General features: G+C 53.8%; 1 protein-coding gene across 1 annotated transcript in view; it reads right to left on the bottom strand.

Moving 5' to 3' along the window:
* Positions 1-743: 743 nt before the first annotated feature.
* Positions 744-24,831, bottom strand: part of SLC7A5 (solute carrier family 7 member 5) — a 45,781-nt gene continuing 21,693 nt past the window's right edge. Inside the window, exons 3-10 of the mRNA XM_066242404.1 lie at positions 14,769-14,874; positions 14,157-14,201; positions 13,383-13,506; positions 11,914-12,017; positions 10,959-11,055; positions 8,743-8,892; positions 5,150-5,327; positions 744-3,967 (exon numbers count right to left, since the gene is read on the bottom strand). Coding sequence (XP_066098501.1) covers positions 3,912-3,967; positions 5,150-5,327; positions 8,743-8,892; positions 10,959-11,055; positions 11,914-12,017; positions 13,383-13,506; positions 14,157-14,201; positions 14,769-14,874 — 860 coding nt within the window. The 3' untranslated portion in view covers positions 744-3,911. The remainder of the gene's footprint in view (positions 3,968-5,149; positions 5,328-8,742; positions 8,893-10,958; positions 11,056-11,913; positions 12,018-13,382; positions 13,507-14,156; positions 14,202-14,768; positions 14,875-24,831) is intronic.

Raw genomic sequence — 24,831 nt, 5'->3', positions numbered from 1 at the left:
AAAGTGGTAGCAGCACTGGGACCTGGTGCTCAGAGGGCTTCTTTGCACTGTGAATGGCTCTAAGTGGCATTTCCTGCCCCAAGTCCCCCAGTTTCAACCTTCGTGCGTCGGGGTCCCTAGCCTGGGCTCATTGGACAGTTACCGTGGTCAGCACACTCACTCTCCCTGTGCCACCCTCCCCATCCTAGCACACCCGTCATGCCTATCCTTGAGGACCCAAACATCAATGGTGGGGACGGAATTTGCTTGAATTGAGAGCTGTCCATGGAAGAGCTAGCTGGTGTGCTAGGACTGTGCTCCCAGCCCAGTCTACCCTGAGCCCAGACACTCTCCAGGATGTCGTGCAAATGAGGAAATGTCCTTGCCTTTCCTCCCACGCCCAAGCAGGCATGTCTCTTCCCTGGCCTCCTGGTACTGGACTTGGCACAACCGGTCACCTGCAGGCTGGTGGCCAAGCTCTTCCTACCTTGGGGCCTGGAACATTCTCCGCTCTCTGCCTTGGTGTCAACTTTAATGCCCTTTCTTGCTCAGCCCCCTTGCCTCTCTCCCAGCCTTCACTACCAATTGTGTATGTGATCAAGGGCTATAGCCACTATGGCCTCTAAGAGGCTGTCAGTGAGTGAATGGATGAATGAAGTGGGCCAAAAGGTGCACTATTAACCCTCTCCAGTGGAGCCCCCCAGGACAAGGCCTGCTCCCAAAATTTGGCGCTGAATGAAAGAACAACAAGGCCACAACAGTACTTAATTCTGATAATTTTTCTTTAAAAACAAATATACCCTTGCATAAAAACAGAACTCCCCACCCCTAACCAGCTAAGTGTAACAGGTTAGCCATAAACACAAGAGAAAGAGACACTGAAGCCACACATATTACATGGTGGAGGTATTTGGGCTGGGCTGACAACAATGTCACAGTGACAGCGCTGATGTGGCTGGGAACACCAACAGGGGCACAAAGATAGCAAAAACATGCCGGAGAAGCCAGGCTGAAATGATCCTGCAAATAAATAAACATGGCACTGACAGCATCCTTTACGTTAAGTGAGACTTTAGGACAAATACAACAGCACAATACCTGAACAAATGCTTGCTGGTTACACCAGGGTTTGGTTAAAAAAAAAAAAAAATTAATCCCACAAATGTGAGCACTTGTCAGTAGAGTGGTCAGAAAGAGTGAAGTCTCTGCCTCCCCAGATGCGAGCACGGCAGGGCTGTGTGGTGTCTGCAGGCAGGCAGGCCAGACTCCACACCTCAGGATGCAGCCCTGGACAGGCCCTGACTTCAGAGGGGGTCCCTGGGCTGGGTTGAGTTGGGAGACATACCCCAAGAATCACAGACTGGGCCCCCCAATCCACACTCAACAGGGGCCCCAGCCCAGGTGCTGGGGAGCCACACTTCAGCGCTGCCTCTGACTTCTCAGCTTCCCTCCAGCCGGGCCTCAATGTGGGCAGGGAGCCCTGGAGACCCAGTCTGCCCTTGTAGGGTGACACTGTCCCAATTCCCCATGACACACACTGGGTTCCCCCGCCTGTCTGCAGGCTGCTGTAGCAGAGCACTGTGGGGAGGCCACCGTAGTCTAGACAGAGCTAGACTGAGGGAGGAAGTCAACTGTGTGCTTAGACGCTGCTGGATCCCTGTGAAAATGCTGGTGGACAGTGCACCCCAGGCCACCTGTACGTGGAGCTGGAGTCACTCCGAGGTCCAGGCTCTTGGATGTGCACAAACCCAACAGGCAGGCAGTACACTGGCTACTGCCCCCATCTGGTGATGAGGAAATTGAGAAAGTCTGCAATCAGATCTGACTTCCTTGAGGATATTCTGCCTTCAGTTGTTGAGCACCCCAGGTAAGTGGAATACGGCCCCAAGAAGATGAAGTGCATATGAGGAGGCTTCTGTGGGGATCTGTCCTCATGCATCAGAAGTCATAGGACGGCACAGGTCCCCTGACCAGCTCTGCCTTCCTCTCTCTAGGGGGTGGAGGTAGGGGGAAGACCAGGGATCTGGGCAACTCTTTTTTAGCCTCAAGGCCCAGCCCAGGTCCCGAGTTACTTGTTAGGTTCCTCTGAGTTCATTGGCCCGTGTGGGGGTCCTGGAGCACAGGTGAGTGGCAACAGGCCGGACGGGCCATTGGAAGCTCAGTTGGCTGAGCAATGAGGCCTGATGCTGGAGGGCTCAGCTCAACCTCTCCCTGGGGGAAGGGAAGTGGTGAGAGGCCAGCGCAGAGTTCCTAGCGCCTAAGATGGGGCCTCGAGGATAACCCGATCGTAGCTGATATTGCTCCCCAGAATGGCTTTTTGGACATAGTGACAGCTCAGAAAATCCAGCTGGTGTCTAGAAGCACTAGCTGGGCCTCAGTTGCCTCCATCGGGGAAAAGCCCACAAGAGCCACAGGGACAAAAGGCTGTTACAGCACAGCCTCTCTGGAGAGGTGGGTAGGCATGCCGTGTTGGGAGTCAGACCCCTGGAGAGGCAGGGCGGCCTCCAGAACAGAGTGGGAGGAGTGAGGAAGGCTTGGCTCCATCTTCTGCTGATTAGAATTGAGTCTGGGATAGGCCATGTCGGTGGTGGGAGGGGATGATGGTGCCCGGCCAGGAGCTGGAAGCCAGCCCCAGGTAGCCTGCTGGGGTTGCCATTCAGCCATCAAGGCCAATTTTGTGGACTCTGGCCGGGGCTGCCGTAGGGGACCTGGATGAGAAGCCTGTCAGGGGTCTCAGTGTCTGCCTTCCTTGTGGCATGTTTCTAGATTTTGAGCCTGGAGTTCTGTCTGAGCGAACTAGAGTTGGCTTCCAAACTGGATGTAGAATACTTAGAGAGGCAGCATTACCTGCAGGCCAGGCCGGATGTGCTGCCCTCTGCCTGCGCACCGGAGAGGCCCAAATCCTCTTGCTTTTGTGCCTCTGCTCTGGCTGCCGAACAGGGCTGGAAGCACAAAGCCAGGAGCCCTATGGTATCCTGAATGACCAGTGTCTAGCCCAGGAACTGGTCCTGTTCTGCACGGCCCGGCGAGAGCTCTGGGATCATCTAGATGCCCATGACCTCTACCAGGAGCTCCAGCAGCACGAACACCAGGCACAGGAACCAGCTTCCTGTGGAGCTGGGGCCGAGTCAGAATCAGCCCATGTCCTCTGTTCTCCAATGAACCTCTGAAGTTGGCCATTTCACTGTGATTATCTCTTCCTTCTAGGGGTCAGGGAGGGGAGGGGTGGATTTATCTCGGGTTGTTAAGGCCGAAACATAAGCCCAGGGTTAGTTTTCCCAATTTCCTTATTTCTACTTACAAAAAAAAAAAAAAAAAAAAAAGAAGTTAAGCACACGCCTGTTATTGCAAGTCTGCTGTCCACACAGCGAGGCCAGGTCTCGGCAGCGCTCTGGCAGCTGGACTGTTTGGTGTCAGAATCCCTCCTCCTGGGAAACTGTGCCTCAAGCTGGCGCTGGGGGGTCCCCACCCAATGACAGGACCTGGTCCCCAAGGCACATCATGTTGCTGACAGTGTCAAGGGACAAAAGATTCCCTCTGCCTGCCCTCCTCCATTTCTTTAAAAAATAATCATCTTGGTGGTGTCACCTTGACCCAAAATTTAAGTTAAAAAAAAAATACAAATAAACAAAGGTGGGTGGGACAAGGACCTGACATGGCAGAAAGTCCACAGTCGATCAGAAGGCCCAACCTCTTCTCAGTTCAACTTTCGTGCCTCGCACTCTTGAGGAGGTATTGATACAAGTTCGTCTTCTGGGACTAAATTCGTACCAGTTTTCACAGTGGCCCCGGCACCGACCTGGTGGATGGATGGTGTGGGGAGCTCAGCTGAGCTGCCTGGATGACGGACCGCGTTGCTTTTTTAGGTGGGTGAGCTGGTGTAAAATGATCTTTGTGTGTTTTCCATCTACCAGCTTCCCGGCTCTTCTCCCTTATGTCTCCTGGGGGACGACTTGCATGAGCTTCTGGCAAAGGATCGTTGTGGAAGCTACAGGGGATAGGGAGAACAGGGTTACTTGGGGTCACACGATCACATGCCTGGGGGACCAGAGGGCACCAGCACGTGCCATGAATTGCAGCTTACCTAGCCTCTTGACACCATGATTTTCTAGGTTGCAAGAGAAGCCGGGACTTCATGTGAAACCTCCCAGTGTATACACTGGGCCCAAGGGCCTCCCATCTGGTGGGTACTAGCCTATACTCCAGGTTAGCAGCAGAAGAATGCTGTGCCTTTCCCAGTGATTTTATAAGTCATCTGGGGTGGGGTGGGGGGTGTGTGGCCAAGGAATCTGGCAACAGGCTGAGCACTTGCCCTGCCCCTCTCCCTATTCCAGAACCCTGGGATCACGGGAGCAATAATGGAATAAGAAGTCCCGATGCTGGGGGACTGTTTGATGGGCCATTTCCATTTTTCCACACCTGGGTCCCCATCTGGCAGACCAGAAACAAGGTCGCCTATCACTGGATGACAGCCACATGCCTGCAGTCCTGCAGAGGGTGTGGAGCAGGCAGATGTATGCAAGGGACCCAGATGGACAATCTGTGAGGGGTGATTTCAGGACAGAGGGTCCTGCGTTAGGGCCTGGGTGTGTTCTGCAAGATGATTAATAAGGAGCCTAGTCTGGGCTGGAGCAAAGGTTTGCTGAAATGACTGAAGGTGTCTTAGTCACCAGGCAGGTACCAATCAGAATTCAGAGACAGCCATCCTGGGAATCTTACAAGCCATCAGGACATGCAAACGCCAATGACTTTTCCAGGAGCTGGCCTCAGTACAGGCTCCTAACTTGGCTTGTCAACTGGCCCTGTGACCACAGCGCAGAGATCCTGTTTTCTCCTTCTCTGCCTTTCTAGGTCAACCTCTGTGTTTAAGCTGGCAACAGGCACTGGGATTTTGTTACTTGGCAAAAGCAGCCTGGTTTTCTGGAATCCCTTGTTCTGAGATTAGCTGGTGCCAAGCTGAGTGTCTTATCCCTGAAATACGTTGTCCAGACGTCACCACTAGACATACCAAGTGCCTGAGCCCTTGGTCAGCGCCGCGAACCCCTCCCCCTACTCCTGGCTGCGGGATTAGAGGAGACAGCAGACCAACTGCCCTGGGATGGGGTGCTGGTGGACACTAGGCTGGGATGGAAAGGCCCTGGATGCCAGGCTGCACTGGGGACATACTCACAAATGGCCTTGAGGAGACACCTGGGCTTGTTTTTCCACCAGACCCCAAGGAAGTAGACGGGCAGGCCGCTGAGGATTATGGCAAAGCCAATGCCACACTCTTTAGGGGTCTTCCAGAAGGAGACGGCGATCAGGAACAGGCAGGCCAGGATGAAGAACACGGGGAGTGCCAGGTTCACCTGGGGAAAGAGGGCGGAGTGTTGGGCAGTCGGCGTCTACAGCTCCCTTCCCACATCTCCCATGTTGTCATCACAAGTCCTGTCCACCCCACTGACAGCGCAGTGTCCCCATCGCCCTCCTGCTCTTCGTGGAGCCACCTTCGCCTTCGTGGGACCTCGCAGAGCACAGCCTCCAAGCCATTCCTCCCGCCTGGTCCAAGAATGGCTGACCTCCCAGGGCCCTCACTCACGCCTGTCTCCCTCTCCCAGCGTTTACTAGGATATGACCTATACCAGTCTTCTCTGAGTTGGCCCCCCAAGGGGCTGGGGTCTCTGGAAAACTGAAACCTTCCCTATTCTCCATTTACTCAGCACAAGGTGCTAGGCAGTCATTACCTAAAGCACAGACAGGGCTAATACTAAATACAAACAGCCAGGTGGTTCCCTTGAGGTTTCCCAAGGTCTGGAAGGTCGACTTTGCTGGTTCTCACATCACAGGGCAGGAACCCTGGCCCCGTACCTACCAACAGTCACTTAAGGTGGGGGCACTTCTAGGAAGACTACTGCCACCCAATAATAAGTGAGGGGCACCTGCCTTCTCAGAGAGTCTTTGTGGGCAGGCTGTAGTCTGGACAGCTACAGGCGGACAGGCCGAGCCACAGGGTTCAAGGCAGACCAGCCACAGAGGTGTCCCCAGCCCAGTCCAGACTGGCTATAAGAACCTGTCCTGCTTCTGCATCCGTCCACACACTGGCAAGAGGACACGGGAGATGAAGGGTGAGCGAGGGTCCCACCTAGTCACTGCACGCTGCATGCCCTTCCCCAGCCCAGGTTAACAGTGAAACAAAGCCCACCAGGTGCCCAGGATAACAAGGGCACAAGAGTCCACCACAGGCACAGGCTGACAGTACAGAACCCACCACAGATCCAGGTGAGATGGAGAGAGAGCCCACCAGGTGCCCAGGATAACATGGGGACAGAGTCCACCACAGGCACAGCTGACAGTACAGAACCCACCACAGATCCAGGTGAGATGGAGAGAGAGCCCACCAGGTGCCCAGGATAACATGGGGACAGAGTCCACCACAGGCACAGGCTGACAGTACAGAACCCACCACAGATCCAGGTGAGATGGAGAGAGAGCCCACCAGGTGCCCAGGATAACATGGGGACAGAGTCCACCACAGGCACAGGCTGACAGTACAGAACCCACCACAGATCCAGGTGAGATGGAGAGAGAGCCCACCAGGTGCCCAGGATAACATGGGGACAGAGTCCACCACAGGCACAGCTGACAGTACAGAACCCACCACAGATCCAGGTGAGATGGAAGAGAGCCCACCAGGTGCCCAGGATAACATGGGGACAGAGTCTATCACAGGCACAGCTGACAGTACAGAACCCACCACAGATCCAGGTGAGATGGAGAGAGAGCCCACCAGGTGCCCAGGATAACATGGGGACAGAGTCCACCACAGGCACAGCTGACAGTACAGAACCCACCAAAGATCCAGGTGAGATGGAGAGAGAGCCCACCACGTGCCCAGGATAACATGGGGACAGAGTCCACCCCAAGTAGGGAGCAAGGTGGTCCAGGGCACTAAGGTTGCCCTGCTACCCCAGGAGAACTTCAAGGCAGGGGACAGGACCTCTGGCCTTTGTGGGATGCTGGGTAGAGAAGAGGGGGATGTGGCCCAGGGACAAATGTCAGATGTGAGGGCCAAGTGCCACTGGGGACTGGATATAGGACAAGAGCCACCAGCTAGTGGCTGTCACGAGTTCCTCTACTCCCCCTAAATGAATCACAGCTGACGTGCTCACTAGACTTCTTCAGCAGAGCGTGGTCTTCACCAGCCCTCCTTTTTTGAGAAACAAGTTCACCCTTAGGCAACTGGTTCCCAATACTAAATTAATGAGGAGGGGTGCATTCACCTCAGGCCAGGCTCAGCCGGCACAGTTCTCCTGGGCAGCTGAGGCTGGGCAGTTGCAGCGGGCAGTCTAATGCTAGAACTCTACTCAGTGAGGCAGGGCCAGTCTTGGCTGTGACCACACCCTACAGGTTCAGAGGTTACTTCCCACCCACCCTCTATGATCACCCCCTCCCACCCCAGGCAGCACCCTGTGAACACACATGACCCCCATGTCTCTGCCCACATGCATCTCTTTAGAACCATCCAGCTGTCCTGGTCAGCTGCCCCCAGGCCAGTGAGGCCCCTCGCCCTGCCTGCCACCGCAGTGCTCATCTCCTGCGCCCCGGGCACTACAGGTTTCTTTTTTCTTTTTTACAGGGACAGAGAGAGAGAGTCAGAGAGAGGGATAGATAGGGACAGGAGAGACAAAAACAGAGAGAGATGAGAAGTATCAGTTTTTCTTTGTGACACCTTATTTGTTCATTGATTGCTTTCTCATATGTGCCCTGACCACAGGCCTTCAGCAGACCGAGTAACCCTTGCTGGAGCCAGCGATCTTGGGTCCAAGCTGGTGAGCTTTCTGCTCAAACCAGATGAGCCCACACTCAAGCTGGCGACCTCGGGATCTCGAACCTGGGTCCTCCGCATCCCAGTCCGATGCTCTATCCACTGCGCCACCGCCTGGTCAGGCTGCAGGTTTCTTATTTATTGCTTCTCCCTCTTGTTAGGATATAAGCTCTAGGAGGGCAGGATTTAGCGGTGCCTATATATATTTTTCTTTTTATTCTGTGAGAAGACTCCCGTATGTGCCCCAATCAGGATCCACCCAGCAAGCCCTTTAGAGGGTGATGCATCTGGGGCCGTTGCTCCCTTGCTCAGCAACTGAGCTCTCCTTAGTGCCTGAGGTAGAGGCCATGGAGCCATTCTTAGTGCCCAGGGCCAACTCACTCCAATTGGGCAATGGCTGCAGGAGGTAAAGAGGGGGGGGGGGAGAAGAGCGAGAGGGGGAGGGGTGGAGAAGCAGATGGGTACTTCTGTGTGCTCTGGCAGGTAATCAAACCCAGGACATCCACACGCCAAGCTGATACTCTACCACTGAGCAAACCGGCCAGGGCCAGGCCAGGGGTGTCTATTTTGTCATTTGATGAACCCCAGCACATGGCATCACCTTCTTGGCAGGCACTCAAGAGATTCCCAATAAACAGTCACCAACAGAGCTAATCAGCCTCTATGTTTGCTGAGTTTAGAAGCACAATCACATTTTGTCTTGGTGGATTCTCACCAGAACCCTCTACAGGAGGCATCCTGACCCCCTGTTCAGAGGGCAGATGGCAACTTGAAAAGGGACGGAGGCCTGCCCAGGCACGTGCCAGAGGGGCAGAGCTAAGAAGCTATGCAAAGTTGGCTGTCCACCCAGGACCCCCAGTGACACTTAGACCTCGTTTCTCCAGTGCACGATCCACTGATGCCCCAACCAGCCCTAAGCACGTGCCGGGCCTGGGCTGCCCAGGATGCTGGGCCCTCACCTTGATGGGCCGCTCTAGCTTAGGCTTCTTGTAGCGGAGCCACAGCATCCCGATGATGGCCAGGGCCACACAGAGCCAGTTGAAGAAGCTGAAGAAGTTGATGACAGAGAAGATGTCGTTGGAGAAGGCATACAGCAGGGTCATGATGCACTGTAAGCAGAGAGGTGGCACAGTGTGAACCTTCGCAGGGCCTGTGCCGGAGCTGGGGACAGGACAGCCCCAGACGACACAGGCCACCCCGACGTCGGGATGTCTGGGGGGCAGGAGTGACAACACTTGAGCACTCTTGCTTTAATGGAAGACCTAGTTTGAGTAACACTCAAGATCTCAGAAAATAAAGGCCCCTCTGAGAGTGAGAAGGAAACAAATGCCGAAACCCAACACTCACTGCAGCAATATTCACAAGAGCAATGGCAGGGTGCTAACCCAAGTACCCATCACGGGGCTCATTTACACTGCAGCAATATTCACAAGAGCAATAGCAGGGTGTTAACCCAAGTACCCATCACGGGGCTCATTTACACTGCAGCAATATTCACAAGAGCAATGGCAGGGTGCTAACCCAAGTACCCATCACGGGGCTCATTTACACTGCAGCAATATTCACAAGAGCAATGGCAGGGTGCTAACCCAAGTACCCATCACGGGGTTCATTTACACTGCAGCAATATTCACAAGAGCAATGGCAGGGTGTTAACCCAAGTACCCATCACGGGGTTCATTTACACTGCAGCAATATTCACAAGAGCAATGGCAGGGTGTTAACCCAAGTACCCATCACGGGGTTCATTTACACTGCAGCAATATTCACAAGAGCAATGGCAGGGTGCTAACCTAAGTACCCATCACGGGGCTCATTTACACTGCAGCAATATTCACAAGAGCAATGGCAGGGTGCTAACCTAAGTACCCATCACGGGGCTCATTTACACTGCAGCAATATTCACAAGAGCAATGGCAGGGTGCTAACCCAAGTACCATCACGGGGCTCATTTACACTGCAGCAATATTCACAAGAGCAATGGCAGGGTGCTAACCTAAGTACCCATCACGGGGCTCATTTACACTGCAGCAATATTCACAAGAGCAATGGCAGGGTGCTAACCTTAGTACCCATCACGGGGCTCATTTAAACCAGACACAGACACCCAGGTCACTGGACACCACACAGGTTTCAAAACTGAGCTCGAGTTCTGCATGGTTTTAATCATGTCCCAGTAGCATCTGGTACTTCCTCCTTCAAGAGATAGAGACTTGCCCTCTCTCCTTGAGTGGGGTTATATTTTCTGACTCACTCCGAACAAACAGAATGAGACAGGAATGATAAGTGTAACTCCTGAGGCGAGGTCATAAAAAACATGGTGGTTTCTCCTGGCTATTCTTCCTGGGCCTCTCATACTGGGGGCAGCCAGCTGCTTTGTCATGGGGACACTCACGCAGCCCTGGGGACAAGCACATGTCCTGAGGAACCGAGGCCTCCTTCCTGCAGCCGTGGGAGGGGCCATCCTGGCTCCTCCAGCCCTGGCCAAGCCTTCCGATGGGACAGCAGCCTCGACCACCATCTTGCTATCATCTCATGAGGGACCTTGAACCAGGGCCACCAGGCTAAGTGGCCCCGAGTTCCTGACCAAGAATGCTTTCTGTCTAGGCCACTAAGTTTTGGGTTATTTGTTACATAGCAATAGAGAACTAATAAAATTGTGTGTACTGGGCACGGAAAGATATAAGACAACCTTAAGAAAAATGCACATCTGCTATCATACCACAGGGCTGCGGAGAGGCACGGAGCACACGGAGCTGCCTATAAACTGGCTCCCTTGGGGAACTGGGCTTCTGCTTCACGCGTGCTGGACTGTTTGAAGTTTTTAAAAAATAACTACCGTGTATTATTTTTGGAGTTAAAACTGAAAACCCAAAAACAACAAAAACCGAATCCGATGTCCTTTGTTGTTTGGTGGGGCACGCAGAGAAGGGCACAATACAAGGAAGCTCTGTTTACATGTCTGCCTCTTGGGCTCAGTCCTGGTCTGCTGTGCAGGTGATGGCAGGGAAAGCTGGGAGGGCGTTGTGCGGATGGACCCTGCAGCCTCACCCCCCACCCCTGCTTCTGCTGGGGAGCCCCCAAGACGACCTCTGAGGGACAACCCAGTCTCGCACTTCAATCTGCTCCCAATCTTCCTGGAGAAGAAGGGCGTCGAAGGGGGCTGCTGGCTTACCGTGAACAAGAGGGAGGGCATGGGCGTCAGGAGCTGTGGGTGGATCATGGAGAGTACAGAGGGCAGGTGGCCCTCCCTGGACCCCACAAAGAATAGCCTGTGGACAGAAAAACGGGTGGTCAGCCTCATCCTCAATCAATCCAGGCAGGGCGGGGAGCAGAGAGTGCTTGTGCCCAAGGGTTGCACGCTCCCTGATGGGGGCCTCTTGGTGTCCCTGACAGACGCAGCTGGCAATGGGGAAAACTCGGGCCCTTGCTCACCGCCAGTCCCCCAGACCCCCGACCGGGGAAGGGTGCACAATGAACCCATGGAAGAGTCTAGAAGGATGCAGCAGTTGTGTCACCTCTGAGTAGGAGGGTGTCCACGCTGCCTTTATTTTTGTAATACTTGAATGTTTTGACAGCTATATATTACTCAATGTAACAAAAAAACCTCCATGACTTCTAAAGCTCACATTAAAAAGCAGCACGCAGCCGGGCCTGTGGTGGTGCAAAGGATAAGGCATTGATTTGGAATGCTCTGGTTGCCGGTTTGAAACCCTGGTCTTGCTCGGTCAAGGCACATACGAGAAGCAACTACTAGGAGTTGATGCTTCCTGCTCCCTCCCTTCTCACTCTTTCTCCTCTGAAATCAATAAACAAAATCTTAAAAAAAAAAAAGCGTGCAGCACCCTCCCTCTCGAGCCTGCCTCTCCTGCCTCCCTCCCCTCAAGTGCGTTTTCTTTACCCTTCTCCCTAAGCTCCAAGGGCCCCATCTTTTGCCTCTGTAACTTATTCCCTGAACCCATTTCTTCTGCTATTCACTTCTTCTACCTCTGACTTCTTAATAAACTTTCTCTTATTAAAAAAAGAAAAAAAGCAGCAAGCAGCACTGGCCCCCGGATCAGCCTCCCTGATGGGCCTGCCCCAGTTCCCACAGAGCCCGAGTGTGGGAGGGTGGTCCTGGGAGGGCTCACCTGGAGGACGTGAAGAGGGACCCGTTGACAGAACCGAAGCAGGACAGGCCCACAAAAACGGGGATGATCCAGGACATGACACCCAGGTGATAGTTCCCGAAGTCCTAGACACAGGTCAAGCATGAGTGAGTCCACGTCCCACGACACCCAGCAGGCAGCCCCATCTTCACCACTCGGACGGTGGGCCGTCCTGCCAGCCCAGCTCCACCTACTTGTCAGCACGCCCTCTCAAACACTCCTTATGAGAATTCTGCACATGAGTGACTCCTCCGGGTCTGGATTATGGGCAGCTGTCCCAGGGACAGTCTTTACAACAGCACTTACTCTTCACCTCCACATGCTGGCCCCTTCCTTGGGCACTCCTCACCCGGGTATTACACAGGGTGACCAGGTGCCTGGTCCTCCCCATCCACATGACTGCTCCACAAGGGAACACTGCTTCGTCTCTGGCTGGATCCCCACTGCCCGACCCAGAGCAGGGCTCAGTGAATATTTGTTCAGACGATGGAATGAGTGGTGGTCAACCCTCAGCTGCTGAAGTTGGTGGTGAGGACACTATGGGAAATGAGCCTATAGGATACCCGCTGGTCTACTCAGAACGCCTCTCTGCTTAGTTTGGGAGGCTGACAAGGTGCTCAGCCACTGCCATCGTGAGGCCTGGGGACGCTGCTCTCCCTCCTCTGAACTCAGTGTCCAGGATGCCCACCAGGGGTGGCTCAGGATATGTGTTGTGTGGGCAGTGGGTGGGAGAAGGCCCCTCAGCCTTTCATCTCTGCTCCGGGTGGTAGACCTCACCTACGGCACTGGACCTTCCAAGTCACCATAATGACTTTAAAAATGACTGACGTGCCCTGGCTGGTTGGCTCAGTGGTAGAGCGTCGGCCTGGTGTGCAGGAGTCCCAGGTTCAATTCCCGGCCAGGGCACACAGGAGAAGCGCCCATCTGCTTCTCCACCCCGCCCCCTCTCCTTCCTGTCTCTCTCTTCCCCTCCCGCAGCCAAGGCTCCATTGGAGCAAAGTTGGCCCTGCGCTGAGGATGGCCCTGTGGCCTCTGCCTCAGGCGCTAGAATGGCTCTGGATACAGCAGAGCATCGCCCCCTGGTGGGCATGCCAGGTGGGTCCCGGTCGGGCACATGCGGGAGTCTGTCTGACTGCCTCCCCGTTCCCAACTTCAGAAAAATACAAAAAGACTGACACTGAGGGACCACTGCAGACATGTTGATTTAACACTGGCCCAGAGTGTGGCCTGGGCATCAGTACTTTTAAAGCCCCCTGTGATTCTCACAAGCAGTCAGGGTCGAGGACCAGCACCTTACATTTTCTGGTGGGCTTGGCAGACTACAGCTCAACCCTCTGCTCAGAAGCGTGGTTTGAAGAGGGTCCTGGCCTGCTCTATATCACAGGCTGAGGCAACAGGGCCGGCCTTGGTCTCTCAGCAATGTGGGCAGACACTGGCAGGTGGTATCTTACCACGGCCACAGCCTCTGATGTCAGCATCTGCTCGGTGGACAGCGTGGTGAAGTAGGCAAGGTTTGTCAGCACGTATACCAGGGTGACAATGGGGAGGGAGATGATGATGGCGAGGGGCAGGTTTCTGGAAGGAATGAAAGGGCACATCATCAAAGTGCAGCCCCTGATGGAACCAGCCCAGATGGCTAACACACAGGGGCCTGGTCCTGAGCCTTACAGTGTAGGGAGAGTGGTGAGCAGACAGCATGTTACTAGCACTGGTCACTAGCACGAGTCACCAGCTGGTGACTGAGGTTGGGCAGCTATGTGAACCTGGGATAGTCCTTATATCCTGGCGGCCTCAGCTACCCATCTATCAAATGGGCATTTCTGCTTATTCTGAGGAGGAATCTTGTTCAAGATCACATAGCCACTGTGTGACCAGTTTGAAGTAAAAAAGACAGCGTGCCCTCACCCCAGCATGATCCTAACCGTAAGGCCCTCCCTCCCGAAAGGCCATGTACCGCTTTCAACTGAGACTTGCTGGGCCCAGGGGCGGGTTCTTAGGCAGAACCGGTTTCTTCCTCCTCTCATATTGAAATAACAAAAAGAAATGGCTCTGTTGCCCTGGCCAGATGGCTCAGTTGGTCGGAGGATCATCCTGATACAGAGAGAGAGGCTGCCGGTTCAATCCCCCGTCAGGGAAACAGATCAATCTCCCTGTCTTTCCCTCTCTCTAAAATCAATACATTTTAAAAATAAACAAACAAATAAAAAGAAATGTCACACATGTACCTATAGGGGTTGATCATCTCCTCCGTGACAAAATTCAAGTAATTCCTAGAATTTAGAGAACAGAGTTTAATTATACATTCCTCCCAGTCACTGAGGAAAAAACCCCAGATTCCATGGGGGGCCCCTCTAGGTTGAGCAGCTGGGAGCAAGGGCGTGGGTCTGTTCCCGTGATTCTAGCAGGCCCACCCCCTGTCAGTGGACCCTGTCCTTGCTCTGATCTGCCTTCCAGCACCTTCACTACCCACCCGCAAGCCATTCTTGTGGCCCAGTATAACCCGGCCTGAGAGCAGGGCCACAGTTAGGGACCAACAGCACAGGAAATGTGTGTGTGTGGAGGGGGGAAGGTGCTGGCAGGCAGAGGCCAAGCCCAGCCTTTAGAACTCAAAGCTCCACAGCCCTCGGGAAAGGCTTATCTACAGGGCTGCGTCTCAGGAGCCCAGACACAGTGGAGAGCAGCACCCGGGCTGCGTGGGGCTTGAGCAGCTCTGAGAGGGTTTCCCGCCCCTCTCTAAAACCGCCCGTGGGTGATCGAGAGATTCGGATTTCTGGACACCTCAGGGCCTGCCCTGGGTATGTCCCAAGGCCCAGAGACCCAGACGTTCTGGAACGTACCATCCCCCATAGGCAAAGAGGCCACTGTACAACGCCAACACAATGTTCCCCACGTCCAGACTGGTGCCATCAAATGATAACTTGGGATCCAGATTGGAGACATCGCCTGGCAAAGGCCAAAGAGACAGAAAAGAATGCGGAGTTAGAGTGCTGCAGAGGTCATGTCACAAGTTCCAGAAAATACCCAGAGAAAAATACAGTGACATACAAAAATAGCAGAGTGAAAGCTTTCCACTGTGACAAATTAAATGCACCTGCTCAGCCACCAACACACACATTTGTGACTTGCCCTGGGGGCCAGGAGCACAGGCAAGGTGGGCACAATCCTGTCATGACCTGGGAGAATGTGGCCTTGAAGCAGACCCCAGTCTACGAGAGGGGGCATAGCCGCTCTGCGGACCCTTGGCCATTCCGAGTGCCAGCAGCTTAGGCAGATGCAGAGACTGTCTGCGTCCCCGAGGGGAGCAGTTCAGGAGGGAGGGGCTGATCAGCTCAGTCACCTCAGAGCATGGCCCCCGCAGACCCTGTGAGGTGAGCCACAGGTCCAGGGCGCCCAGGTTTGAGTATCACTCTAGTCCTTTGTGCCCAGAGAATTGAGAGTTGCTAAACCAAAACAAGGCTTGTGTGTGCGATGAACTCTTGAATGCCCCTCTTCATGGTTGCTGTGAGTACAACATGACCTGAAAATGACTTAAGACCCTGGAACATGGCAGGGACTGAGCTGAACAAAGGACAGCGCGGCTGACAGTGTCATGACGCCAGGAAACTCTCTTCCCTAGGATGGTGCTGTGTGAGCACCTTCTAGACAGGTGTTGAGGGTGGGGGGAGGGCTTTAGCCTTGATCCTTAATTCAGATGAACAGCGCACTGGGCTCTTGGACATGAGCCCTGATGACTTAGCCCATTTCTCCACTGACCATTTCTACTTGCAATGGATGGGACCCCATATTCCGTGGTACTGCATTCTCATTGTGTTGAAGTTTGTGGACAGAAGAATCTATCTGATCTGTGTCATGGCCCAGCGAGGTTCATATGTGAGTGTCCCAGGGCTGCCCCAACACGTGACCACAAGTCCGGGGGCTCAGACAACAGAGGCTTCTTCTCTTCCAGCCTGGGGGTCAGAATTCTGAAATTCATACTCACTCTGGCAGCTTTGGGGAGGATCACTCCTGCCTCCTCCAGCCCCTAGTGGCTCCAGGTATCCTTGACCTGTGGTTGTATCACTCCAGTCTCTGCCTCCATCCTCACATAGCCTTCTCCCTATGTCTCCTCTTCTGTTTCTTTTAAAGATGCTCGTTGGATTTAGGACCTACTCTAATTCAGGATGATCTCATCCCAATCCTTATTTTGATTATATCTGAGACCCTTTTTCTAAATAAGGGCACATTCACAGGTTCCAGTGGACATGGGTTTTGGGGGTCACCATTCAACCCAGTACAGCAGACAATGTAGGTACCTCAGAGAGGTCCCTGGCCACTAGGACAGATTCTGGCTCTTTCTGAGGATCAGGTACATCACCTGTAAAATGGTCCAGGAACATTTAGGCCTGGAAAGATTCACTCTGTGAAGAGGGGCCAACGCATCAGCTGGTGCCAAAAGACAATGCCGGGAGTCAGGTGGGCTGGCTTCCCGCTCTCCACTGATGAGGTTTGCCTGGACCAGGGGTTTTCAGTTCCTGGCTCTGGGGGAGAGCACAGCTGACATGCACCTCACAGGAGGGCTTCAAATAACAGCAAAGGCACGGATCACCTCCTGCCTACCTGACAGCAGTAGGAGCAAGCTGAACTCTTGGTCAGGTGTGGACTATCTGTTAGTTCGGACACTGTTTCTAACTAAGCCCTGTGGCTTTACATGTTAGAGTCTGTGCTTACCTGGTCTCACTGGGCCAAGCTAGGACATGGCCCAGGGCTGCTACTGGGTCATTGTCACGGCTGGCCAACAGGTCAGCAGGTTCCTGGGAGGACAGGGGAGTAGGGAACCCCATGGGCGCCCAAGGTGTTCAAGAGAGCCTACACTTTCCACAAGGTGACAGCCTCGGTTACTTTGGAAACAAGACAGGGTGACAGCATGTGAAGTTTTTTTTTTAAGTTTTGGGTTTTTAAAAATTGATTTTACAGAGACGGTTGGGGGAGTGAGAAGTATCAATTCATAACTGTTTTACTTTAGTTGTTCACTGATTGCTTCTTGTATGTGCCTTGACCACGCAAGCTCAAAGTTTCGAACCCATGACCTCAGCATTCCAGGTTGACGATCTAGCCACTGTGCCTCCACAGGCCAGGCAGTACGTGAGGTTTGTCAAGGGGCCTCTGAGAGGAAGGTTCCCATAAAACCTGTCCCTTTGCCTGACCTGTGGTGGCGCAGTGGATAAAGCATCGACCTGGAAATGCTGAGGTCGCCGGTTCGAAACCCTGGGCTTGCCTGGTCAAGGCACATATGGGAGTTGATGCTTCCTGCTCCACCCCCCTTCTCTCTCTCTATCTCTCCTCTCTCTGTCTCTCCCTCTCCTCTCTAAAATGAATAAAAAAAAATTAAAAAAAAAAAAAAAAAAAAAAAAACCTGTCCCTTTACCTAACTGAAGCCGGCACTTCAAGGCAGCACTGGATTTCCTGTTGCAAACACTGCAGCGGAGGGGGGAGAAACCCCCGTCTGTGGGTCCATCTTCGCCCGGACAGTGACTTCACCCCGGAGCTTATTTGTTCCAACCCTGCAGGTATGCTCAGGTCTCCGATCTCCTGCCTGAGCTGGGGCACGAACATGGGACCCACAAGCTCCCCTCACCCTGCCCACGAGGCCAGTCTTGTGACCAGAACAGGCTCCACGGTAGCTGGCACCTCACCCCTCGAACTCCCTGCACATGATCTGTCTTGGAGGCCCATTCCCAGGACTGCCTGGTCACAGGGTGGTCAGCAGGTCGGGTGGGTGGCTGCAGTGCTGGGGGCCAGCTCAAGGCAGTGCCCTCTTCAAAAGGACCTTAGGAGAGGCTCTTCTGTGCTTCCTCCCAGCTGCTCTTCAATGGAATATACTGGAATGTGCATTCCTTTGCATCTGCAGAGCCCTGCCTGTCCAAGGGCCTTGCTCACATACTTCTGTGGGAAGGAAGACAGGGCATCTGTCCTACAGTCAGGGAAACTGGGGATCAGTCCACCAGCCCACGGGTGTGGGGATCTGCTGGCAGGCAGCTGGTCTTGGGACCATGAGGACAGTCCCTGTGAATGCTGGGCCAGCTGACAGGTCTCACCTCTGGGTACTGCATGCATGAGTCAGAGCCCACACCACCCAGGATGCTACAGGTGTGCCTAGCGTTTAGAGGGGCTGTCCAGGACTGCTCCTGCTAGCCTAGATCTTCAAAAGAACACACTGCTACTCCCCACCCCTTCCTCAACAGGGCACTGCTGCTGGGTCCCGCTCTCATAATTACTTCTGGAACAGTCAAGGTTTTTCATGATTAGGTTCCCTACAAGTAATGCCGGCTTGTCTGAACTTACAATTTTCTCATCATCCGCCCCACTTTCCTATTAAGATATACCTTTATACCTCCTATTTATTTTTCTGATTGGATTTCTTATCCCACATGCTGGGATACAGATTTTGGTGCCATGGTGAAAATTAGCTCCCACCTCAAGCCTGATCCTGAATTAATAACACTGTGAGTATATGTGTATGTGTGTGTGTGTGCATGTGCACGTGCGTGGGTTAGAGACACTGCTACACAGGGGAACAGCTGTTAAACTTGCTCAGGATAAAACTCAAGGCTTGAGTTACAGCCCTGGGGCTCTCAGGTAAGGAACGAGTGCTTCTGCCCCAAGGCCTGCACGGCTTCAGTGTTTTCACCAAGGGATTGCCAACTCAGAGTTTGGACAGGTAAACGCAGTCATTTCCCTGAGCCAGTCAAGCTGGGGACGAGGATTACTGCTGTGGAATGATATTTCCTAGGATTTACAGCTTGATTTTGCAGCCTTTGAAATGCCACGTAAATAAATACTGCCAGCTGCTCTGACCAACAAGATTGAAGCATCTCACTGGGCTGTACCTGGGGCCTTAGTCAGGCCCCTCCCAACCAGCCCATGACGCTTCTATTAAGGACAGGTGTGGCTGGGGCAACCTAACGGGACATTCCTTGGTTGTGCATGGCGTCATTTCCAAGGTCCCTTGGAGGAAAGCAGACTTCCAGGTACACAGAGGGACAGCACCTCCAGTTCCCACAACCTTGAGCATGGTCAGCAGACCTTCCACTTCTCCCCTGGCATGGCACGGTGAGGGAGGGCGATGAGGTTGGGCTGGGGCTGCTGCCAGAGCTCAGTCAAGGACTCGGTGCTTTGGACCCCAATCAACCTGCTGCAAGTGCCCCTGAGCTGTCGCCCTGCTTGTCACCTCACCGTTTTCTATCTCACACAGGCGGTGTGTGCTCTGAGGACCAGGGACAGAAGGAGTGCTCTGAGAGTGAACTGCACAGATGTACATCTATGGCAGAGCTCCTGGGTTTGCTTAGCCTATCTGTGCTGAATTCTGGCTCAAACCAGAGACCCACAGCTCCACTGGGCTGGCTGAGTGGAGCTGGTCAAATGCTGGCTGAGCATGCTGCCCCTCAGTGGGCGCCACGGAGAGGGTGCAGGTCTGCTGGCTCTGCACGGCACTCTGCCCGGCCCCCACAGGGCTGGCACAGCCTGAAGGAGCTCAGGGGGATGGTTCAGTGGCAGAGCCTGCTCTTGCCTCTGGGCTGGAGGACGCCTGCCTGTCTCCAGGGCAGCAAGAAACAAGTGAGGCAGTCACACGTCCATTTAAAGATGTGCATTAGCAGCTGCTCCGAGCCCGGTGACCCCCGAGGAAGACAGATGGGAGACAGGGTACCTTCCCAGGAAGAGGCCAGACTCTAGACTCCACACCCCCCACGCCAGCAACCAGGGCACATACAGCAATGTCTGGAGACACTAAGGATTGTCATGCTGGGGTGGGGTTCCTCTAGTGGGAGGCTAGGTGTGCCTCTTGACATCCTGCAATGCATAGGGTGGCCCCACAGCAGATGATCCCAGAAGGCAACAGTGCTGGGCTGAGACCTCACTCTAGACAGTGGAGAGTAGATGCCTGGTGACATGCCACAACTTTCCACAGTGGTGGAGACTGTTCCCAGTCCTCTCACCCATGAACCTCAAATAGGGCCATGATTCTGGTTTCAACATAGAGCTCCAGGCCCAGGCAGACACAGATGAATGACTGCTCTAGTCTCATGCCCCCCCCCCCCCCCTTCCTTCTATCTACCGGGAAGGCAGGGACAGGAACAGTACAGGGCCTCCCATAGGGACCAGGGCCAGGGGCATGGGAACCCCAAGTCCCCACAGTATGACGCTGATGGCTCCTGTCACACTACAGAGTTCCCTGTGCCACCACCCATTCTCTGGGGCTTTTCTGCAACTCAAAGCCACTTCTAACTTGCATTCCCCACCCAAGAAGCTTTTGCATCTTCAGTCTGTCTTCCTTGTCCTAAAATGCAGCCATTAACAGTACCTCCCGGGAAGGCCGCCCGGAATGAGAAAGCTAACACACAATACAGCCAGATACTGGGCCCGCCCTTTGGCAAGTTTAATGTCACAGACTGCCTTGGGAACCAGGCAATGCCTGCCTCCTGCCTGCTTGGATCTCCTAGAGAACCAGAGTAATTGCGGTGGGAGCATTCAAAAGGCCCTAGGGAGCTGATTTCAGGGAAAATCAGCCAAATTACTGTGTTATGCAGACATGGGAATGATCATCGACCCAGTGTGGGGGGAACCTCCCACCCTTAGAGAAACTTCCTTGCCGACAGAAGAAGTCTGGGAGGCTGCCCACAGCCATGTGCATGTGGGGGCAGGACCAGAATCAGTCCTTCCTCCTACCTAGGGAATATACCAGCTCCCCTGGCTCCTGAATCAGAGGACAAAGAGCTCCCCACAGTCCCTGCATCCCTTTGAGACCTCACCTGGCCTACCGTGTATTGGGGAAGGCCTGGTCAAATGCTCAGCAGGGCTTTGCCTGGGCCCTAGGCCTGGGAAACCAACACGTGACCTGTCAACATTCCTAATCTTGGGATGCTTGTCTGTAGGCGGCAGCTAGAGAAAATTCCAGAGCCTCAGCCAGCCCTTGGGCACCCCTCTCCCAGGATAGGGACTCAGGACGCTGACTATGAGGAAGTCATTCCCTTAACTGGGGAGCATCCACCGCGGGAACCTTCAGTCTGTGGTCCGACTTTTACCCTCTGGATTCCACGTGATGGTCACTTACACCGTGGAGTATGCTGAACAGGGTTTCCAAAATTCATGTCCACTTGGAACCTGAGAATATTACCTGATCTGGAAAAGGCTGTTTGCAAATGTAATTAAGGTAAGAATTTCAAGATGAAATCATGGATCAGAGTGGGCCCCAATTCCCAGGAGAGTGTCATGAAAAGACACAGAAAAGAAGAGACATAGAGAGAGGGCATGTGAGGATGAAGGCAGAGCTGCGTGATGAGGCCACAAGCCAAGGAACTACCGGAAGCTGGAGGAGACAAAGAAGAGCCTCTCTACAGATCTCAGGGCCCTGAGATCAGCCTGGCCCTATCTCAGACTTCTGGCCTCCAGAACTGTGCAAGGATAAATGTCTATTGTTTTAAGCCATTTGCTAAGCCATTTGCTAAGACAGCCCCAAGCACTCTCTGCAGATAGAGACCAACCAGGCCTTGTTCCATTCAGACCAAACCTCCCTGGTATCAACTCTGTGCCTCACGGACAGGGTAGGGACTTGGTGGAACAGTCGTGGCCTTGGATCCTGCTTTACAATGATATAAGCCAAGCAAGCAGGTGTTTAGCCTCAAGATCATGCTCTGTAAAGTGGGCTGATCTCACCAGGGAGCCTTGGGATCCTTAGTCCCACCTGTTTAATTAGCTCTGAGTGCCCTTACAGGACTTGGAGAGAAAGCAGAGACCCAGCACCTTCAAAGGGGCCACACCACATGGCTGGCTCATCAGGGCTCCTATTTTCTTTCTTTTTTTTTTTTTTTTACAGAGACAGAGAGTGAGTCAGAGAGCGGGATAGACAGGGACAGACAGGAACGGGGAGAGATGAGAAGCATCAATCATTAGTTTTTTATTGCACGTTGCAACACCTTAGTTGTTCATTGATTGCTTTCTCATATGTGCCCTGACCGCAGGCCTTCAGCAGACCGAGTAACCCCTTGCTGGAGCCAGAGACCTTGGGTCCAAGCTGGTGAGCTTTGCTCAAACCAGATGAGCCCACGCTCACTGGCGACCTCGGGGTCTCAAACCCGGGTCCTCCACATCCCAGGCTGAACCTCTATTCACTGCGCCACCGCCTGGTCAGGCTGTAGTCTTAAACTCCTGATGGAGCCAGTCCCTTGGCCTCACAATGAGCTTTACGCCTCAGATCCCTGTTAAAAAGGATCTTCTTCCAAATCCACAGGCTTCAGGGGACCCCTGAGAACTAACCGTGCCAGCACAGGGCTTTGTGGCTGCACTTCCGTTCTAGCCACAGCTCTGGCCCCGAGCACTCTGTCTGTGTAGCTGACCACCCAGGGCAGGGTGAGCCGAGGGGGGTGTGGGAAAGAGCCCCACTTCCAGGCCTTTGATTTCATGCCGGAGGGCGACACACAAAAGTATGTGACCACAAATCTGTTGTGACTCTGAATGTTGAATTAGCATGGAGCCATGTAGGCCCGATGGAGGACTCAATTAAAAACCATCAGAGAATACCCACAGGAAAAGCAACCAATCCCTTCCTAGATCATAGCTTCATTGCTGCAAGTTCTTCCACAGCGGCCAGGGGACACCCATGTCTGCCGTGTGCTGGCCACTGTGGGCATTTCAGAGGGGCAAACTGGTCCAGGGTGAGAGCGGGGCCCTGAGGCTCCATTTCTGTCTCCTGGGGCACAGGTGAATGGTGGGGAATGGAATCCAGCCCTTTGTCCCACCCTCTGTTATAGTGCCCTGCAGTCCCAGAGTGATGTCGATCCCCTCCCTGCATGGGAGGACAGCCCATATCATTTGCTGCCGAGATGCCTGGCAACATTTCACAAGAGTAAGAGACCCCAATGGCTCTGCTGTTGCTAGTGCTGCCATTTCACAGACTAGAAGATGAGGCTCCAGTGAACAAAGGGGCTTGCCCAAGGGGAGAGGTCCACAAGACCCGGACCCTCCCAGCACGAGTCTCCTCCCTGCTTCCGTCTGGCCATTCCAGGCCACCTGGACTGTTTGCGCGGGCCATTTCCACCACCTCCCCTGTGAAGCTTGACCCTGCGTCTTGGGTAGGACAGAGAGGGGCCTCTCAAGGAAGCTCACCTCCCCGCACATGGTGCCCATCGTCACAAGCTGTGCAGGGTTGCTGACATTGCTATGTGGGACTGGATCGACCACTGCTTCTCTGAGCCCTGACCTAATAACCTAAGAACCAAATGCAAACTGTAAAATGACTCCAAGACCAGTAGCAAGTCATCATTCACAGGCCTGCCCTTGCCTTCTCCACTGCAAGGTTGCTCCCTCTAGCCGGGGCATCTCATATGCTTTCTTTTTTGTTGTTGTTGTTGTTTTTTTTTATGTGCCTTGACCGCGGGCCTTCAGCAGACCAAGTAACCCCTTGCTTGAGCCAGCGATGTTGGACTCAACTAGATGAGCCCTCACTCAAGCTGGCGACCTCAGGGTCTCGAACCTGGGTCTTCCGCATCCCAGTCTGACGCTCTATCCACTGTGCCACCACCTGGTCAGGCTCATATGCTTTCTTTTTTTTTTTTTTTTTTTTTAATTTTATTTATTCATTTTAGGAGAGAGAGAGGAAGAGAGAGAGACAGAGAGAGAGAGAAGAGAGAGTCAGGGGGGAGGAGCAGGAAGCATCAACTCCCATATGTGCCTTGACCAGGCAAGCCCAGGGTTTCGAGCCGGCGACCTCAGCATTACCAGGTCGACACTTTATCCACTGCGCCACCACAGGTTAGGCTCATATGCTTTCTTGATCCCCCAACCCCTGTAGTAACTTTGGGACACTACTGGACACAGGAGGTAATCATGGACACAGGAGGTAATCAACTCTGTTCCTGGTGCTAACCACACCAAGTCTCCCGACACTTGGGGTCAACATTCTAGTGGCTGGGAGAGCTCGTGTAAGCTGCCATTGATGCTGGGAGACAGGCCCTGTGTAAGGGACACATCTCTTCCCGTGACCTCCCAGGGGAGGGCATTCTGCTCAGATGCAATGTGGGAGAAGAAAGAGCTTTTGTGGAAACTTTTATCTGCAAAACTATGCAATCTGCTGTGTAACTGCTCAAGGAGACACGAGTTGTTCTCCCACCGGATGCCGTAGCCTGAGCAAGACCACAAGGGTCCCATTGTGTGTCCCCCGAAGGGACACGGGTGTGAGGGATGAGCCTTCTGCGATCTACTCTTACCCTCCAGCCTTGAAAACGCTGCCCAGCTTTGGGAATGACCCGACCTTGGGGCTGTGGCCCTTGCAAGGGGTTGTAGGTAAGAGGCTAACAGACAGAAGAAGGACCTAAGCAGGTGGGGGCAGCTGGCAGGTACGTCCTGCGCCACAGAGTGCCTCTGCCACCACGTCCACCTGCTTCTCTCTGGGGCCTCCCCACGCCAAGCTGCTGCCTCCCATACTTCCTGCGAGGGCTACCCCAGCCATCTGGATCTGAAATGCCCACCTGAGCTCAGTTTCCCCTTCTGAAAAGGCTGGGAGTGAATCCAGACACCTAGATGATGCCAGGCCCCATATATCCAGAACGGTAGCGCCCCCACCTCCAGCCATAGGGGAGCCTGAGCTCCTATCACACCCAGATCTCAGCCCCGGAGCCCTGCAGAGCAGTTCCTTTGTCACACACTGTGCCTTCATCCAGCCACATCCTCCTGCCCTCAGAAGGGCCTTCCTGATCTGGGCCGGAGCCCCATTAACCCCTCTGCGATTTTCCGGTTCCTGTGTGTTTGATGTCCGTGAACCACAGAGTGAGTTTTGGATGGCAGGGCCGTGTCCTCACTGGGTCTCTAAACAGAACTGTACTTGGAGCCTCAGAAACTTCTAGTGAAGAACGAGGGCAGGGCTGCTCA

This window comes from Saccopteryx bilineata, chromosome 9 (genome assembly GCF_036850765.1).
Source record: "Saccopteryx bilineata isolate mSacBil1 chromosome 9, mSacBil1_pri_phased_curated, whole genome shotgun sequence".
NCBI classification, from domain to species: Eukaryota; Metazoa; Chordata; class Mammalia; order Chiroptera; family Emballonuridae; genus Saccopteryx; species Saccopteryx bilineata.
Note: the sequence above shows the minus strand (reverse complement) of the source record. Positions and strands in the feature narration are given on the sequence as shown.